The sequence below is a fragment of the Haliotis rubra genome, unplaced genomic scaffold (assembly GCF_003918875.1).
Source record: "Haliotis rubra isolate DU_JTF1 unplaced genomic scaffold, ASM391887v1 Scf753, whole genome shotgun sequence".
Classification (NCBI taxonomy): Eukaryota; Metazoa; Mollusca; class Gastropoda; order Lepetellida; family Haliotidae; genus Haliotis; species Haliotis rubra.
Genome location: NW_025767472.1, coordinates 18,977 through 39,822, shown reverse-complemented (window position 1 = coordinate 39,822; position 20,846 = coordinate 18,977). Strand labels below are relative to the sequence as shown.

Here is a 20,846-nt window from a genome sequence, read left to right as displayed (position 1 = left end):
CTGTCGACCAAAATGTGTCTGTCCCATCGACTAAATGATGTCGGTCCTGACGATTAAGTGGTGTCTGTTCCGTCAACTAAGGGGTGTCTGTCCTGTCAAGCAAAACATGTCTGCCACGTCGACTAAATAGTGCCTGCCCCGTCGACTAAATGGTACCTGCCCTGTCGACCAAATTGTGTCTGCCCCGTCGACTAAATGGTACCTGCCCTGTCCACGAAACAGTGACTGTCCCGTCGTCTAAATGGTGTCTGCCCCGTCGACAAAGTGGTGTCTGCCCCGTCGACTAGATGGTACCTGCCCTGGCGACCAAACAGAGTCTGCTCCGTCGGCTAAATGGTGTTTCCTACATATCTAGTGAAAATTAATAAATCAATATTGGCATGTGTTTATGAGTCACTATCAAGTAGTGATGATATTGGAGAAAAGGTGAGCTAAATGGTCTAGTTATCACCGACCGCCTGAATCGGGCATTTCTTTTGTCACGGATGGACAAAAAAACGTTTTGCAAATTCCATTGAGGCCTTGAATGGTAGAGCCTTGACCAAGAACCTTTGATCCAGAGTCGTTACGGTAAAGCGCTCTTTGAAATCTTCGTAGAATCGAAAGTATTTATAAAGTTGTCAAAAGCAGACACCAAGAGCAACATCCGAACCATGACACAACCAATAATGATCACAAGCATATAACGTTTATTGTGAATTTACAATAAAGGACCATGCATTAAGCACTTGCACAGCATACTGAAACATCTTTTATTAACAAAATAATAATGTGCTTTAAGTTACAGTATAATATCAACTGTTTATGCATACAGAGGTTTAACTCTGTTCTCAGCAATGTTGTAGCTATACACATATAGATGCACGTAATAGGAATAGATAATACAGTGATTGACATCATGAGCATCGATCTACGTAATTGGGATACGATAACATGTTTTACCGAGTCAGCGAGCCTGACCACGTGATCCCGTTAGCTTCCTCTTACAAGCAGAAGACCAATTCTGACTCGGATCTTCACGGTTCAGACACGTCATGAATCAGATAATGTTCACGTAGATAAAGGTACATATATATGAAATTTCCTGAAATGTGTTATACTTAATATTAAGACTATGAAAATAATGTTCAGAAAATAAAAAACTTTAAGTTTCTATATGGATGACACGGAAAACTTCTTCCTCCACAAATGGCACAAAACTAGAGCCATACATTTTTACATATATTAAAAAATAGCACTTCAAAATAAATTTGGACTGACACTTCTCGTCAACAACCTCTATTAACTCAAGTAGGACAAAATTACTTCAACTACATCAAAGGCTCAAGGAATCAACTAAAACAAAAACAAACAACAACATAACTAAATTCTAAAACTATAACACAATTCAACTTAAAGAAACAAATATGGCTGCAGTCAAAAGCAAATTTGTTAATTTTGAAAGATAGATCTATAAAATACAATAACCGTCAATAGTTACACATTTTGTGGATTTTATAACTTTTGGAAGTTTTATATCAAATTACATTTTCAAATAGAAAAGAATTATGTATGAAGAATTGTTCTTTTAGCGCTGACAAAACCCCAGTACTCTTCAATCGTGGTACAATATATACATCGCTAACGCTTGATGTTCCTTAGGCTATATCAGGGATAATCTACAGCGTCTTCTATTCTCCCTGGTTATATATATTTCCACAGCAAACCAAACAAATCATCTATTCACACTTAGAAAAAGTTTTAAAATATATTTTGATACTGAATATGAACATATGCCACAGTACCTAAATATTTCTGTGTTGTTGGTTTTTTTTGGGTTTTTTGCAGTTTACAGGTTTTGACAAACTGACTTACAATTATGAAGATGCTTAAAAGGGATTTAATGATAATAATAGACTAATTATGCTAATACTAGAAACCTTGACACCATGAGAAGAAGCAACTGAAACGTCATCAGTTAAAATATGTGTGACCACTGTTGCTGGTGTTGTTTATTATCAACAAACAACATACTGCAGTATATTATTCATCATGTTCTCTAGAGAACAAATAGCAAAAGAGCAAGTCACTTTTGGACATTGAACATCTGCTTTATTTCTTAATCGAGCATACGAGCGATTGCCCTTATCTGTTCTGCAACTTCTGATGGGGATTTCTTGTCAATCTTGATGCTGTTGGATACAATCTCTGCAATGTTTAGACCTATGAGGACAGGCGGAAGAAGACCAAGCATTGTGGTTATACCAGTAGCAGCAGCACGGTTACCACCTGTTTCCCCTTCAACGCTCGTGCAGTGGGAGTAAGATTCGTTGATCCTTCCAATTGCTTTTTGGGCAGCTTTCAGTTTCTTACTGTTGATGATCCTCTCGGCTTTGTTTGTGGCTAAAGTCCCTGCTCCACTGAGAGCGCCACCAGCAAGACCACCCGCGGTGGCAATGAGGGATACTCCTGCAGTAAATGGAGCCAGTACTAACCCACCAATAACAGCCCCAGCAGATGCAACTCCAGCTGATGCAAAACTTGTCTTGGCGATACGGATGTCCCTTTGCTGTTCGTCCAACTCATCTGCTAGTTCCATCAAAGTGCGTTTCACCTCTTTTTTCAGTGAGGCTTGTTCTGCTGAAAGAATACGACATAGCGCATGAGGTCAAGGGTAGTACGTGTTCCAAGCACTCCGATGTTAATCGTCGACTATTTTAAAGTGAGTACTTGTGTGAGATTCTGGTACTCATGCTGCTGTTAATCGCATTACATTGTGTCTGATAAGGGACTGTTTCTAATTTATGGATATGAAGATAATTTTTATGGAGAAGCGTGCACAATGTGAATGCCCCCCCGCCCCCCCCTAAAATGTATGTACAAAGTAAGTGCCCCTCACCCTGCATAAGGGGCGGTGGGGTAGCCTAGTGGTTAAAGCGTTCGCTCGTCACACCGAAGACCCGGGTTCGAATCCCCACATGAGTACATTGTATGAAGCTCATTTCTGGTGTCCCCCGCCGTGATATTGCTGGAATATTGCTAAAAGCGGCGTAAAAACCAAACTCACTCACTCACTCACCCTGCATGTCATGTAAAAAAATCAAAATCTACAAAGAGCACCGCTGGACAGATTCGCTTGAAAAAAATTCACCCAGATGCACACCAAGGTGTAGATATTCCCAATTAAAATCTCTAGGCTGTAGGCCCAATAGCAAAGGGCAGATCATTCAAAATTAGTTCAAAAATTTCAAATGCAAATGCAAATTTCTCCAAAACTAATGCTCCAATGTTTGCCAAAGTTCTTGAGCAGATGCGCAATCAAAATGCCTACAATTTTGCCTGGACGGCTCAAGTCGCTAAAATGCACCGTTTGGACGCTATGTTGGATTGAAGTTTTTGTTGATGTTTTTAAGCAAAATGCTTACTACTTTCCTCCCAAAATGTGCTGCACTGAAACTACAAGAGCTACGACTTTCAAACGTTGCATACTTTGTGTCTATGCATGTTCCTACACAGTAGCATCGTCAAATGTGCCTATGTTTATATGATGGCCGCCATATTGGACGCTACTTTTGGGCAAAAGTTGTCTTCAAAAACTTTCACGGGCTTCTTTGCCGTTTTGTGCCAAACCAAACTTAGCACATACAACACTTTAAACGCTTGTTCTGAAGTGGCCTTTGGTTGTTAAACATTTTCTGTTCTTGGTCCTATGTCAAAAGTCACTGCAAGCGCTACGGCTTTGAAATAGCGCCATAAAAGTTACAGATCAAAACGTCTGTTCAACATTATCCATGTGAATAAAACGTATGGGAGATTAAGGGTAAAAAACTATTTGAGACGTGCCCCAAATGAAAGAAGAAGAGTGCCAAACAAACTGACTGACAACTCCAGGCAGAACACGCGAAACATTTCGCAAAAAAGTCTTCCAACAACGTACCAGTGATCATAAATAATGCTTACATTCAGAAACACATAGTTTTGACAGATTTAATAAAATAGTGACTTCTTTATATCACCGACGGCCCAGGGATACATTGCGGAAAGTGTCATAAGTTTGATCGACATTTACAGCACGGCAGATTACCCGTGCAAAACATGCGATAGTCTGAAGGAAAGCGCAAGGACGATATCTCCTATAAAGCGACTACCACCGCAAAGCGTGGTCCACGTGCAGATATGGGAGCCGATGTCAATTTCAATTGACAGTGACGAGAGAAGTGTGTATGGTTGCGAAAGCTATGTAAGAATGCAAATACTGCTTCACGGCAATGACGATTTATCTCCTTTAGACATTGAAAACCTTATAAAATCCGTACAGAATTATATAACTGAAACTAACCGCTTTACGGAATTCAAGTAACAACGTATAAACATAAAATGCACTTGGTATCTTGTTCTTTATTTTCTTTTCTTTATTTTTATTTTGTTTTGATTAATTCATTAATGTCCTAAGGTCTGCTTCATAGAATTAAGTCAAGATAATAACGAATTATATGCGGAGAAGCATTGACATAGGTCATATGGTCTGTTTGCTAATCCTATTTCCATTTTGTTATGTTGTGTATTATGAAAAATGTAAACATTAATGGAAATGAAATACTGTTTAAATCAATACCAATCTCCTATCGATCTGCCCTTTCCAAGTTTAGATCCGGTTCTGCACCTCTAAAGTTGGAAACAGGCAGATATTCAAATATGAATATAACTGAAAAAGTGTGTTTTCAATGTAGTGATAAGATTGAAGACGAACGTCATGTACTGTTGGCATATCCGCTGTACGATGATCTACGTGAAAGTTTACATGGCCATATGTGGTTCAGCTATCCCAACTTCCTAGATTTATGTGATAATTAAAACATGATTTTACTATTTAAAGAACATGTATATTTTACAGCCAAAACCTGCGTTTATATTCTTCAAAGAAGAAAACTGATTTTATGCGACTAAATCCATATTGTTACTTTTATCATATATGCCACTTCTATGTAATAGTCTCTCATAACCCTTAAAGGGTGGCTCGTTTTATGTATATGTGTGTATATATCACCATGATAAAGAACATAAAATGTCATTGTTTCGGTAAAATGGCACATGAGTTGTGTTTACGGACCGTTGAATGTGAATCACGACTTGTCAGCTACATGTGACGTACATTTAAATTCACATAATGTCAGTCACAGTGAACCTTTCAAATTATTTAGTTCAGGCCACCACATTTTCTGTTTCTCTGACTGTTTGAACAAAGGGTTCTTCTGTTTTGATATTCATGATACCTAAGTGATATTATTTAATCTACGAAAATAGGTTTTGTGATGAGTTTATCGAAACTTAATGACCTCCCAGTACTTCCAGTTGAAGAGCACTCGACTAGCAGTGATAAGATTAGTAGTATAGGGAAAGACAGTCCGGGATCACTTCCAACAAAAGCCTCTGCAAAGCCTTATTCCCCAAATAAGGCTTTGGTCGGACCCTTAGCTCTTGCTACCATTACCCCTACTGCTTTCCCAACCTATAAAAATTTCAAGCAAAATGTCCCCCTATGCCGTGTTGACAGGAGGTAACACTGTACCGTACGGTACGATCAATAATTCTTCTCTTACAAACCCCCTCCCTGGCCCATCCCTCAAGTAGTACAAGTTAGGCTCGTCTGCTTTGATGTCAACTTTATCTATGTTGTAAGTTTTGACTGACCATATAGGATCGGTGGCTCGCTTACGGCTATCACCCTCGTGTTCCCCCGGCTGGTATAGGTACCTCACTAGGGCCCTGTCTGGTATCTGTTTCTCCTTCCCACGCAATGGAGCGGCCGACTCTGCAACTATTGATTTTAATTTGATAGCGTCTGCAGGTTTCTTACCGGTGAGACGGGTGACTTCATGGTTTATTGCCGACACCACCTTGGGTAACCTCGTGACCCATTCAGTCGATCGTTTTCCCGGGGTGGCCATCTCCCTCGCATACTGATGCCCGAATAAGCGCTCAGCCAAAGTCCTATTAAATCTCTCAACTATGGCTTGGCTGCGATGGGCTCCGGCCGTGCCACGCCTGACCTTTGTATCGTGTTTGGCTAGCAGTTGTGACACGGCACCCATGAACTCCCGCCCGGGGTCAACTTGCAGCTCTGTTGGCCACGTCAGCGGACTGCGTTTGTATATGCGTTCGAATCCTCTGGCTACCTGGACAGAATCTTTCGTGGTCAAGGGTTCGGCTTCCTTGTAGCGACTGGCCACATCCACGACTGTTAAGGCATACTTGTACCTCTTGTCGTGGGGTAGGAACAGTAGGTCTGCCTGGTGAACGCTATTAGGTATGTTAATACCAAACTTCCTTCTAGGCACGTAGCGTGGTGGTGGTAAATAGATCTGCCACAGGGCTTGTTTTTCAAGCCACGCTTTGGTCTCCTCCGGGGATACTCGCGCCATTTTAGCCAGCTTATCTACAGCGCTAGCTCCTTTCCAGTACCCACGCGGACTGTAGTAAATAGCCTCAAACTTTTTCTGGTTCCGTTCTTGGTTCAATTTTCTCATGCCCATACGCATACGTGTTTATCCCATCAATAGCTATCCAACGTTTAGTGTCCATAGGGGATAATGATGTTTTATTTATAGTCAGCCCGTATATCCTATGGCCATCACTTCTAAGTGTGTTCATTTTATGTCTAAAGGTACGGGTCTTGAACAGGGCTTCCTTGAATCTGGCGTGTTTGATGTGCTGTTTCACCACGTACTTCTTAACACCCTTAGCCTTCCGGATCTCACTATTGTCGGCTTTCAGTATGGAGTACATCTTAGGTCTCAACCCTATGTACTCGGCTATGGGCGTGCCAGCACACTCATCCTTCATCTTACCTAGGACCTTTTTATTCACTGTACTGTGTATGGCATGGTCCTTAGGGTAGTCGCTGGTGTCATACAAATCGAGGTGTTTTTTCATGTCCTCGTACACGTCCTCGGTTCGAATCTCCATCAGCAGGGAATCCGTGTCAGTGTACAGCACTTCACACCTGTCGTCGTACTGTTTCTTAAGCTCGTTGTAGTAAAAGTCGTACATCAGGTGTTTGGATAAATCGAGGATGCTCATCCCCACGTAAACAGGACGGTTGAATTTTATGTGGCTTTTCTTCATGTGTAGGGCAACTAGATCATCGGTGAATATCTTACTACGGTTGAATGCAGGGTTAGCGATCAGTCTCCTGAGCTTGTCTTTTTCATTCGACCGAACCAGCTTCACGGTCACGCGTTTCCTCAGGTTCTCCATAGTCTTACCGAACACTGAGTTGTTCATGAGCTTGTAGAGGTTTTTCTCAAAGTCACTGGTAGCAAGCTTTCGGAGGTCCGTGTTCATTCTGATGTAAGGCTCCATCCATGGGCTCTGGTTGAACACGAGCACCCTATGTATTTTGGTCAGTTTCATACCCAACGACAGGTACAGCTGCAGGTTGCGATAGTGAACTATGTATTTGGTCTTATTCATTAAGTTAGGCACGAGTTTTTCAACGCCCGTCACCCGCCTATCTAACAAGTTATGTTGGTATTCAGACATCCAGTCTGGGTTAACCCTCATACGTTCGGGAGCTAGGGGGTAGCTGTTGTGTGACGTGTGTAATGCCTTGGGATACTCCAAGTCAACTTCGAGGATATAACCTTTGTTCGAATCCGGCGCGATGCTCATAACATCGACCTCATGTGACGCCCATTCGAATCCCCCTGTGGGTAGATACTGACTCATAGCCCATCCGTACAGGTTATTTGCGTCGAGATAGAGAATGTGATTGGTTGGTTTGCTAGGGTCGTAGCCATTCACGTATTGATTATTTGCTTTAGCGTATCGTTTGGTTACCATGGAGATCCCACCTCGCAAACCTTTCTCAATGAACAGGTGCATGTCATAATCAGTAAGCAATTCTAACTTAACTCCGGTCTTTTTAAGCAAGGCATCCCACGATAGGCCTGGGCTGGTGTAATACCATGCCGGATCTAGTTTATACTGCTTGATACATGTCCGTCTAAATGTCTCAAATACGTCGGCTAATAGTAGTACATCCATCTTCAAGTACAGATCGTGATAGTCACCCAGGGTTTTACAACCAAGTTTATTCCATACGTTAATAGCGTACGAGTAATCGTCTTGGGATATTTCCGAGTCGGTCAGATTGCTGTAAAATTCTCTGATGGGGGGTAGTCTGGTCTCGGTGAACTTAGTCCAACTATCCATGTACTCATAGGGATACACACCTTTCCTCATAAGCAGAGATCTAGTCTCGGCGTCTGTGTATCGATTGGTAATAGGGAAGGTATCGATGGATTTAATCAAGCTGGCTAATGACGACAATAGAAATTGACACGAGTCAATGAACCTAAGTCCGTCTAAGCTGAAAGAGAGATATTTCTCCATGTTGTTGGGGATGCACGTTATATTACCATCGATTTTCGCGATGGCCTGCATGATTAAGTGAGAGTCGTACCCTCTCAAGTTGTGAAAGACAACGGGAATGTTTATTGTCTTAGGGTTGATTCTAAGCTTAAGGTTACACGCGTTGTGAGCAGCGCCTCTATACTTACCGGTTATGTGACAGTGATCTCTTACCGAATCACCATTAAGTGGTGAGTCACACACGTGACAGTTAATGCTACGGGAGTGAGCTAACCTGTCGGCTCGGGTCATACGCATGGGAGCGATTCTATACAACTTTTTCCTAATAATTTTTTCTTCCTCCTGCAAACACTTTAGAAACCTTTCAGCCGCGTTAGGGCCCCTGTACACTACGGGAGCTTTCGTTTCCCCATCACAACGGACGACAATGTATCCAAACCCACAGGCTTCATGCTCTTGTGTTTTGTGGGTGAAGCTCTCACCTGTGGGAGCCCCGCCGGCGGCAGCCTCAACAGGTTTGACCAATGCTTCAAAGTCGGCGTATATGATATAAGGCACAGACATTTGGTGCTTGTGGTTGTAGAATTTTAGGATATTGTCACCTTCCTCGGGCATGTCGATGCGTATAGCCGTCTGTCCCACACCTTGGCAATCCTCCCGGTGGGATTCTAATAAATCAGCTCGACTGAAACCGTGCAGGCATCGAACACAAAAGTGTTTTTTCCCATCGTGTTTCGACTGGTCGTGCAACAACCGGCTGAAATGTTTTATCCACGTGTAGTGATACTTTTCACCTCGTTGGACCATGAATATATTGATAACACGTTTCCCCACCAACGAGCTGAGCCTGTGTATTATTGTTGTGTCGTCTTCGTGACCAAAGACATTTATAGCTAGATTATTCTGTTTTTCTACTTTAGTGATCTGGGATATGGGGGTTGGTTCATCTATACCATCCCAGTTGAGCCCATCGTCTTGGGGATAGCTAGAAAGCCTGTTCGAATTAGTGTCAGCTGGAAACAAGGCTGACCTGATAGCTACCCTCAGGCAATCGTCTCCTCTATTCTTAACGTTTACCATGGCCTGTTTTTTCTTATAGTAGGGAGGCAAGTCTAGGTATGACCCGCCTCTGAACGGCACGTAGTTAGCTATGTCTAGATAGACAATATCGATTTTATCTACAGCCCACCCGGATCCCAAGTGTGTGTAGCGTTCTAGGTGTTCCTGTATCTGCTGAAAACTAGTATCGATCGATGTGTTTATAGTCTCTATCTGGGTCACGACCTCTTGTATACCTCGGAAGTAAGGCTGAACGTACTCGGTAACATCCCCCACATTCTTCTCGGCGACATTTTAACCGTGATTTGAAATTTGATACTTCCCAGACTGGTTAGTTCCTGATTTATTTTATCAGCTATCAGTGGCTTAATATCTATAATGTCTATGTTCCTATCAACGCGCATGCGCCAGCCTCTTAAATACTTACCTACAGCGCGCTCAGTGGGCACGAACTGTAGGTCAATAGCTCTATTCTGCCTTAATAGTTCTACAAGCTGTGGTTTACTCATACGGGAATACCCACCTAACCCCAAATCACGAACTTCAGCTTTCAATTGTTTTACAGTGGGGAGCTGACGGTTACCGTTCAGCTCCGGGAGCATGTGTTAACAATGCGTTTAACCCGGCTCTCCCCAGGTTTGAATAACCCGTGAGCCCAAGCTGTTTTGCTTGAGCTTTTAATTGTTTTACAGTAGGAGGGGCTTCTAAACCTAGTAATCTCAACAATGCTGGTTTGGTCATTCGAGAATACCCGATCACACCACGGCTTCTGGCGATATTCTTAAGCTCGCGTATAGTAGCCATAATTGTATACACACCTAAGAGAATTAATGTCTAATTGGACCACCGTAAGGTAAAAAATCAATATCACTGGCAAAGGGAGGTAACTCCTCCCACCTTACACTGCTATCTTGAGAAGCCGCCTACGTTCTTTTATGTAGGCCTTTTTATTCTCGTAGATGAGGTGATGTCTGACTACGTTCGCTCCGTGAGCTTTACATAGACAGTAGTGCCCTTTGACCCCGATACCACACACAGAACACGTGTAGTTAGGGCTTCCCATGTGGAAACAACAGTACCCCGCATTCCTACATTTCTTACCGCAGGGTTCGTTCTTCCCCATAAGAATGTATTCGCATCGGTATGGAGCAGGTCTCATGTTTAGCATACTTATATGAGTACTTAGTCTAATTGTTTCGCAACCAAAGCAGTCGCCGCTATACCCAGCGCTATGAAGGTCAGTTCACGGTCCATTTGTCCCTTGGATGGTGTGTAGTACTGAGCGAGTGTTGGCTTCTGTAGTGGCTCCAATCGTTTACCAGTTAATAAATAGTATTGTCTCGCTGCGTCGTCGACATCGTGGAATGTTTGAACGGCATGGTTTTCACGCCTGAGTTGTTCGTTAATGTAATCGATCCGCTGGAGGCGTTGTTTAGCGTACTCAGCCTGTGCTGTTTGTTATTTCTCAATAGCGAGATCGTGCCGTTTTCTTTCGGCTTGTATTTCAGCCGCGTGTGACTCTCGTAGTTTTGAAAAGAGGAAATTACTCCCGGAAAATGCCAGGGCATTCACTAACGCACCACCGACCATCATAGCAATAGTGGCCATCCTTATATTTATTTCATAATATCTTCAGGAATTATTCCTTGTTTTACTAGGATGTCTTTTGTGGCCATCGCCATACCAAGGTTCATTATTAGCATACCCATATCCTGTAGGTTGAAATCTAGCTTGATAGTTGGTTGTTTAAGCACCATTTTGGTCAACCGAGCGTATCCTACGGCTAGACTGGCGACCACTGTGGCGTGGTATGCGTCGTTGACGAACGTTTTCCCCTCAGACATTATGTATATGATATAAAAATATATATTTTATTGCATGATATGCGGGTTGACCTGTAATTGTGGAGGTTCCTCACTGCGTCGTGTGTATAACCACGAGATAGCCACGGCAGCAGTTGCGCATACAACTAACAAGAGTCGCTCCGGGTGGGTCACCCTGATAATTTTATGTTGGTTACACCACCGTTTTTTACCGGCAGCTACTCTCTTAGGATTCTTCTGCCTGGTCACCTGTGAAGGGGTCTCCTCCAGTTGGGGTGGGGTCTCCTCTGAAGGGGTCTCCTCCAGTTGTTGGGGTGGGGTCTCCACCGTCTCCTGGGTCTGTGCAGCATCCATCTATACTATTATTATTATTTTTCCTCTCAAATTGACAATGCTTTGCCGTGATAATCGCTGCCGTAACCGGGGCTAACAACATACCGTATTTGTGGTACAGATCGCAGCTAATAGAGCTCAAGGCTTGTTCGATAAAAGGGTCTTTCTCGAGGTCTTCCCACAGGTAAAGTCGGCGCTCCGGGGGGATGGGAAGGAAGTATGACGCAATACCAGTGTATATCTGGGTCATAGCCGATCCTATTGTCTTTGTCATCTCTGAACCTAGTCTAGCCTCGTATTTAGCGTACAGTTTATCGATTTCTTCGGCTGACATTTTGTGAATTTTATCCGGAGTGTACTCCCCAAAGTAATGTTTGGCTTTGCCACCAACAGCCAACGCCACCAGTTTCTCTCGCTTATCATCATCCACCTGTGGTGATTGGGGTACCAACAGTTGCTCTAGCAATTCCTCACACTCCATCTTATAATGTAACAAGTAAGTTTTAGTTTTAACAATATAATATACGATATAAGCGAAACACAGGGAAATAAAGGTTAAGTTGCACACGACGAGCACTTCAAATACCATAGCTATACTAAGCATTGCTAAGCTTTTACTTAGCTTTGCTAAGCATTTGCTAAGCATTTACTAAGCATTAACACACTATAGGCCACGGGTTGGTCGGTCTTGAGCACGAGCTTAGCGTGTTTAGTTTCAGCTAGCTGTTTCTTCACCCGTTCCGTTCTAATTTGCTCATCACATCGTTCTCTCTCAAACACTCTTCGAACGAATCCCTGTCCTTGCAGTGAAATAAGGCAACCCATCGCGTCTGCTCTCGGAGGTCTTTCAACACCGAGTTGAACTTCTGCGTTAGTACCCAGACGCTGTGCTTTGCGTGTCGGCCTGAAAATGCCAGGTACGATAGCATATCTCTCTTTTTTGTTATCTCGCGATTAGCGCTGCAGTCGTCCAGTATGAACAACGTCGACTCCCCTTTAAATTTATCGTGAAGAGCTTTCAACCAGTCCTGTAGACGTGTTCCCGGATCGACTCTGTGTACGTCCGGGTCCGTCATCACCCAAGGTCTTTCCGTGTACGTTTTATTCATGCTCAGAGTAGGACACATGATAACGATGTGGTCGAACACATCCCTGTAGTACCCCCTCCAACATATCCAACACGAAAACGGTCTTCCCACAGCCAGTCTGCCCGCACACTATGGCGCAGTGTGGGTCGCGGGGCAAATCAATAAATGGCTTGCCGCAATCAGTAGATGGCTTGCACGAATCTCCCATTATCTATATTAAGTTGCGCGTCCATAATAACGTACAGATATAATTTCAACTTGCCAGCGGGTTGAGCCTTCTTGGTAATCTGGATAGTAATTCCTTCGCTACCATTATCTATTCTACGGCTGCTACCGTGTAGTTTATCGTCATCCGTGGATCGCATGTCCAACCACAGCGCGTACTTGTTGGTTAAGTATTCGCCGATTTGCACGGAGGATAGGTCCAGGTCTTTGGCTATATACGGATGTTTGCTCGGCATCTTTTTTATCTCATCCCACTGTTGGTACGCACGCATACCATGACTAAACAGCCCTCTATAGTCACTTCCACCTTTTCGATCTCCGGATTGAAAAACTTCTCGCTATCCCTCCGGAATGGCTCGTAATCCTCCACGGGGACTACCAGGATGCCTTTCATCGATCGCGCCGGCACGTTCAGGTTGATATTCCACACAGTGTCGCTCTTATCCCGCACGATAGATCTATGTCTTAGTATGCGATCGTACAGGATGGCTACATTACCCGAGTACTGGCTTCGAACCTGCCTTGCCAGCTCCGGACTAGTGACCATGTCGAACTCTAGAGAGATGTTGTCTATGGCATAACTGGCCTCATCACCGTTCGGCGTACGTACTACTTTGCTGTAGTCGTTAAACGTGAGCTCGTATTCAAGCCTATCACCCAGCGCGGCTTGGTAAAACGGCGCGTGTTCCGTAAGCAACTCGAAGTCGAGCGGCACGCAGAACCTGTTTCCGTACGCTTGAGCGATGGCCTTTTCACCGTCCGATAGCTTGTCTAGCTGTTCTTGCGTGAAGCTATACCCAATGCGCGATCTGGTCGATTTACTGATACCTTGGTACACGTCGTTGACGCGTTCTCCCTCGCTTTTCCAGAGGTCCTTGTAGCAGTGAAAGACGTCGCTGTCGTCGATGCTCAGCACCTCGTTACCGGTGATCTTGATGGTCGTTTTCTTGATAATGGATCGACCTACGTTCCGCACTAGCTCGCGTTTGTCGTTGGTGGAGGTCAACGTGATGTTGAACGCCAATCGAACAGTGCCTGGTACAATGAGGTCATTCGCGCCAAGGTTTGGAAATCTAACCAGCAGCGTTTGATTCTGGTCTATCTTGCTGGGATTGTTGGTGATGGTCACAGACTGACGCACGGCTTTGACGCCTAGGGGCTCTCTCGATCTCCTGAAAGGATCTAGTTTTCTACCGTACATTGTTATATAAATGAAATATATAAGTTTTAATACTAAACAATGGCCGAGTATATCCCTATGGAGGATATGTGGGATGATAGTGCTCAGGCATTCGAGGATGACCCCACATTCGAGATCTCGCAAGGTAACGAACTCGTAAAGCAGGCCGTCAACGGATTTTATGATGGCTTAAAAAGGGGATAGAAATTACGTAGAGCCGTGGGGGCGAGACTATTCCAAGTTTTTTGTTGATGACAATGGCACGCTGCGACTGAGGGGTCGCCCGGAGATCGATCTCATGAATAAGCGCACTAGAGAACCGCTTGCCTTATCAACACTCAGCAGTCGCCATGGGAGTGACTTTATCCGTGATGAACTAGGCTTCATAGATTACGGGGGCGCACGGCCTAAAGCCCTTCCCATTCAAGATCTGCAAGACATCAGGGGGCGCCACATCCGATCAAGACATGACCGATAACATTGAAAAGCTGTTGGCCACCTACCATGACAAGCCCTTACCCGGGTTTGAATTTACCGCTCGGGAACTGCGGGGGCTGGACATGGCCATGCAAACCATTCGAGGACATCTCGTGAACAACACGGCCAAACTGGACGCGATAGACGACCACATCGCCCATGAAAAGGTCAAACTCGGTGAAACGGAGGATGAGTCTCTGAAAGCAACCATTGAGGAACGAATACGTAATTTGGAAGAGGAAAAGAAGACCCGGCTAGAAACGGCCTCCTCCTTCCGAGAACAGCTTCGATCCCAGGTCAGTCGTGTGCGGGAAACTGTTGATCGAGTCCTCCACCAAGACACCACGCTAGCTGACAGGATTCGGATCCTGTTCCGGGAGCAAGGGATCACCATCGCCAGCATTTTGACTGCATTGGGCTTCATCATATCTACCCTGGTGGTGTCACTGACGCCTGCCGGCGGTGGTGGGGGTACACCCACGCCTGCACCAAGTGGTGGGGGGTGTCAGAGCCTGGATTAAAAAACTAGGTGAAACTCTAGCTAAACTGGCTGGTAAGGCCGCCGAAGCCCTGCCCGGCATCCTTGGTAGCATCGTCTCGTGGTTGCTGAGTGTTTTAGCTAAAACTGCTACGTGGCTCAGTCAAAACTTGTGGGCAGCTATCGTCGCCGTAGCTGGTTTGGTGTACGTAGCGGCTAAGGAATTTTTAACCAAATAATACCCAAAGCCACCCCTCCAACCACCATTGCTGTTTTATTATCGATGTGCTGCTGATTGGACGCCTGAACGTGTGGAGCCACCCCCCCCACAGGGGCTGTTGGTTGAACCCTAGGCTCCGGGGGTGGTGTGACTATACCCGTTTCACCGGTCGTGGATGGTGGGACGTGTGGGATGTTGACATCTAGGTTGACGCCCAACTTTTGGTCCGACGTGGCTACAATTATTTCGTTGTTGTAGCCCACCACTTTCTTTATTCTAAGTTGCATATCGCTCGGAGCCATGTACAGTCCCACGTCGAACACGTAGTCGACTTTCGACCTGGCATACTCCAACACGTCTTGGTAGCGTTTGATAGCACTCGGTAGATCAACTGGAGCATTGATAGCATCCTCTACGTTGACAACGAATTGTTTCTGTGCGTCGTAAGCAGTCCCTTTGCCTAGGATATTTGAACTCGTTTGCGTCTTCGCACCCAACAGTGCCCACACGTACGTTCGAATCGAATCATTCAAGCGTTCGGTGCCGGCACGAGTATATCCTTTCGATTCCAACATGAATTTTTTCCAGTCACCACCCTGCTCGAACCTCCAAACTCGGTAATCCTTGCTGTCGTCGAATGCCATATAACGGTCATCCCACTCGTTGGTTGTGATATGATGATACGACTTATATCCCCAATCTTGCAACTTCTCGCTGGCTTCCACGAGAGGCATGTTGTGAACGATAGGAATACCCAATCCGTGGTTCGGTCCAGGCAAACGCCAATCCGTTTTAGTGTCGATTCCGAATTCGTTGCAAATACGTTCGTAGGCCCGTCTATCGTACTGGTTGTTTACTGCATTCCACGCTTTTTCCTGTGAGAGCGGAGCGCTGATCTCTTTAAGGATACGTCTGACCTGGTAGTACACGTGAAACGTGAACACAGACTGACTCAGCGGTCCACGCCGAGTGTCGGTCAATGTCACACCACACCCCGTTGTAGCGCACCACACTGCGAAGTTGAGTTGATTCTGCCAGAACTGCATCGGATTGTTCAACCAAGCGTGCACTGTCTTAGCGTTAGTCACCGAAAACTTATACTTATCGAATACATCTATGAACTGGGCGTCGAAATACAGCCCATCAGCGACCACGATCTTCATGTTTTAAAACTATTATATAATGAGTTTATATAACATGTACATAACACTCCCAGGAATAACTAGCGGCGAGGACGTTCAGCTGACGCACGCGATCGATAACACGTTGGGTCAACTCGAGGTAGCACTGTGCGATATAACCTACCTACCGCGATGGACTAACATCAACGCTAGCAACAATAAACTGTTCGTCGGTGGTAATCGCAACCAGATAATTGACGGTTACTACAGCGTGTGCTCTCTAAGCGACGAGGTATTTAAACCACTGGGAGCCGAACTCAAGATGAACGACTCAAACGGCACAGTGGTGTTAATCAACAACGGAAGAAACTCCTTGAAGCTCGGCCGAACATTGGCGAGAACACTCAGTATGCCGCCTGACGAGGTAAAACCAACGACTACAGTCACAGGCGCGAAGTTACCCGACTTACTACCGTACCGAGAGCTGTGCATTCATCTCAACCAGGTTAGCACAATGGACAATATTCAAGGAGGCCAACCTTCCACTATACTTAGAGCAGTGCCGGTTAAAACGGAGAAATACAACGACGGTAGAACCGAGTCGTTTTCAACGTGGCAATATAAGAGGTTAACCCAAGGTAATATCCCTGAATTGATAATATCGGTGTTAGATATAAATCATAATCTCGTGAATATAGGATACCTCAGCGTAACACTGCACATAAAATGACCAGCGCACAAGGTCCTGGAATGAAGTTGAAAAAATGCATCAATGTGGGGATCTCCGACCTCGGGGACACACGCGGATTCGACGACCCCGGAATAGATGGTAAAGTGTACGCCTTGCAACTAAAAAACAGCATTTACAAACGCGTTGAAGTCCCCTCCGGTGGTACTAGCAATCTAAGCGATATAGTAGATACCTCAAGAGCGGTAGTCAACACTAAGTACACCCTTGTCAACACCGGTGATGACTGGATAATATACCCATCGTTCGGAGGTAAACTGTTCGATTTAGACGATGTTGAGAGCAACGTGACGGCTATCACAAAAAATAAACCATATACACTCGTCTTCACCGACGATGACAAGTGGGTGTTATTACCCGATAAAGCTGACTGGATTCTCAATATTAAGCTCGGCTCCCCCTACGTGTTCACGGATAATAAAGACAACTACCTAAACAAAGTCGTTAACAACGGAACCCTGCTAGTGGCTTACGTTCCGGCTCAGAGGCGTAGCGTAATCATCAGTCCAGTCGCCAGTACACCATCCCACATGCTATCGAGTAAACCGAGCATGCAAAACGTTGTATTGCAGTTGGTGTCTGAATTCGAAGGCGTGATCAAGATCCTGGAGAGTATACCGGCGAACTCAACACTTATCATCCAAGTCTACCTAGGGAACCATCGCGGAATGATGAGATCGTGAAGGGGTCAAACTCCGGGGGAAACAACAACAGTATCACGTTTGTAACGTTTACGTGCGGGTGGGTGTCAACTCCAAAACCAGTCTGCAGGAGTCAGCGTGATCGGAAGACGTGATATCACTAACCAAGATATTCCTACCCGACAATATACACTTCATGGGGGTGCACTTCACCCCGGAACTATTATCGAAAACCAGTTGGAAATTATATCGTAATAGTATTATAGTAATGTCTTGGTTTCGACCCAACACTACTCTTAACGACTTAGGGGGGATTCGATCAACTTGTACATCCTACACTTGAAAGACAACGTGTATAGGCGGGCAGGCAATGACTGATCATCTACCCAAACCCACACTCAGGGGCTTAGGAGACATAGATGGATTCGATAAGCGTGGGCATAACAAAACTCATGGAACTATTATTTAACAACGGTGTGTACATACGGCAACCTAGTCTTAAAAGAACCCAAATGGGGATCAACGACCACAACCGCACCTTATATTTAGACAAAGATGGTTATGTCTCTGAAATTAGAAACAACGGTACCTTTCACGTCTTTCATTCCAACTGGAAGGATGATAGTTTCTAACTCTGAATATTGGCCTAGGGACACCCTGTTAATTTCAGCCGGGAAGTCCCAGTTAATAGCCACCCACCACCATCATTCCATAGTAGGGGTTAGGGCTATGGAACCAAACTCCACACCATCGTAGAAGTCGGTTACAAGGATAAGTTTGATTTGGATAACCCATCCCCAAACTGAACTTTTACCCGGTGTAACAATACGTTGAGATCAGGTTTCTTTTCTTGCACATTAGTGATACGATTGAGGACCAGGGATTGACCCCCATAATCTGCTATGATGTTGAGATAGACCAAAAGTTACCTATTGACCCTTCCCGTATCTACACATATGAGAATCTAAGTTTTATAAGCCTCAGGTACGTTGGCCAACTATTAACTGATGCCCAATTAAAATATCTTTTGTAATATATATTATAGGATGGGACTGTATCCAGGCATAGATGAAGTAGCGAAGACCCTGGAAACCGTAGACGTGTTTCGCTTGAGGCAGTTATGCGATGTAAAACGTCAATTAGAACAAGACCGCGATAAGCGGAAAGCACTTTATAAGAAGTACCATAGAGCTTTCAACATCGTGGATGGGACTGATACTACCCTTATGGCAACTAGCATGGGACTAGGGGCAGTAGGTGTTGGGTTGTTGACAACCATCGTAGCTGCACCCATAGTGTTGGGACTCGAAATAACGGCTGGGGTGTCAGGGTTGGCTGGATTGGTATTTAAATTTGTATCCCGTAGACTGCATCGTAAAGCATTGAAACACGATGAGATCAGGGTTCTGGCTGAAGCAAAGCTTAACACAATAGATGATCATATTTCCACCGCGCTCACAGACTCTAAAATCTCTGAGGAAGAGTTTCGTTTGGTGCTATCAGAAATCACAAAATATAACAAAATGAAACAAGAGATTCGATCCAAGTCTCGTAAAAGTACTACTATCAGTGAATCCGAGAAAAAAAAGTACATAGAACAGGGAGTACAAAAAGCCCGGCAAGCCTTTATAACGAACACCAAAAATATAACAGACGATTTACATTAAACTGTTTCATTGAGGTCAGTGTGACATAGATAAAGTTGACATCAAAGCAGACGAGCCTAACTTGTACTACTTGAGGGATGGGCCAGGGAGGGGGTTTGTAAGAGAAGAATTATTGATCGTACCGTACGGTACAGTGTTACCTCCTGTCAACACGGCATAGGGGGACATTTTGCTTGAAATTTTTATAGGTTGGGAAAGCAGTAGGGGTAATGGTAGCAAGAGCTAAGGGTCCGACCAAAGCCTTATTTGGGGAATAAGGCTTTGCAGAGGCTTTTGTTGGAAGTGATCCCGGACTGTCTTTCCCTATACTACTAGATTCATATTAACTAATATCATTACTACTTTCCTCAGATATGTGAGAGATTCCAAAGGCTTCATAGAAGTAACCCCAAGGAGCCCTACATCGCTGCTCGGAGCAATATTTCTCTTTAAAATAGTTTGGTATTTAGCAGAATGATGCCAAAGATTGAGTAATCGCATTCTCTGTAGTTTTGCTGGAGGACAAATGCTACTTTGTCAGCTCGGATCTTAAGAAGATAAAAAAAATTAATTATCGCTGAATTTTCTCCAAACGTAATGATAAGTTCCTTTTTGTAGACAATGCAATACAATGCAATGCATTGCAATGCAATAATAACATAGGAATAATCGATTTTGGAAAACAATCCAGTTCAAAACCCCTCTCTACGTGCTATGGCAGCAAATGGTTTTTGCACAAGTATTTCTTACCTGATCTTGTAACACTTTTGGCCTGCATGGTGATTGTGAAATAGCTCCTGTGTGACCAGTACCTTAGCTAGATGACTTCTGGAACAGGAGGAGTTTTCCCTGTAGTATTATCATAGTCACATGACCATTGGTCTCGCTCTGGGGTATCTAATCAGGCGCACTAACGTCACGTATTAGGTGACATCGATGACAGGTATTTTATCTTTTTCTCCAGGAGCAGTGTACAGCTGTCGAGGAACAGTGCAGAAATAGAGCTGATATGGCCCAATGTATAAGACTTTGAACGTTTTCTAAGCTAACACACACCTGTATATGTGATTATTTTCTTAATGCATTGGTTTTCTGATCCGCCGACCCTACATGTAATTATTCAAATAGCCATATCCTCCAATTTTTTCTTTGAGTTTACATTCCTGAAAAGTGTTTGAGGTGAGGTGAGGTGAAAATGGGTTTAACGTCGTGCTTGAGAATATTTCGCTCATATGACGACGTGCATGCGAGTGTGTATGTGTATGTGCGGCTGCTTGTACTAGCCCAGACTGAAGCTGGTTTTATAGTGCTAGCCCACTGAGATACCATGTCGCAGTGAAGCATGAATACCCTACTCAGACACATTATACTGACTCCGAGCCAACCAGTCCTTGTTGTACCCATTAATGCCGAGCGCCAGGCAGGGACCCAACAAGTACCATATTTTAACGTCTT

General features: G+C 44.3%; 1 protein-coding gene across 3 annotated transcripts; it reads right to left on the bottom strand.

The window, feature by feature from the left end:
- Window positions 1-669: 669 nt before the first annotated feature.
- LOC124260180 (apolipoprotein L3-like) lies at window positions 670-20,289 on the bottom strand. Of its 3 annotated transcripts, XM_046694440.1 has the most exons (3): window positions 20,142-20,289; window positions 2,405-2,619; window positions 670-2,371 (listed from the first exon to the last, which is right to left on the bottom strand). In XM_046694440.1, the coding sequence occupies exons 1-3, from the start codon at window positions 20,167-20,169 to the stop codon at window positions 2,099-2,101; spliced, it is 516 nt and encodes a 171-aa protein (XP_046550396.1). In that variant the 5' UTR covers window positions 20,170-20,289; the 3' UTR covers window positions 670-2,098. The 3 variants fall into 3 exon arrangements, with proteins under 3 accessions (XP_046550396.1, XP_046550394.1, XP_046550395.1); XM_046694438.1 differs by having other exon boundaries at window positions 670-2,619; XM_046694439.1 differs by having other exon boundaries at window positions 670-2,616; window positions 20,142-20,281.
- Window positions 20,290-20,846: the final 557 nt, after the last annotated feature.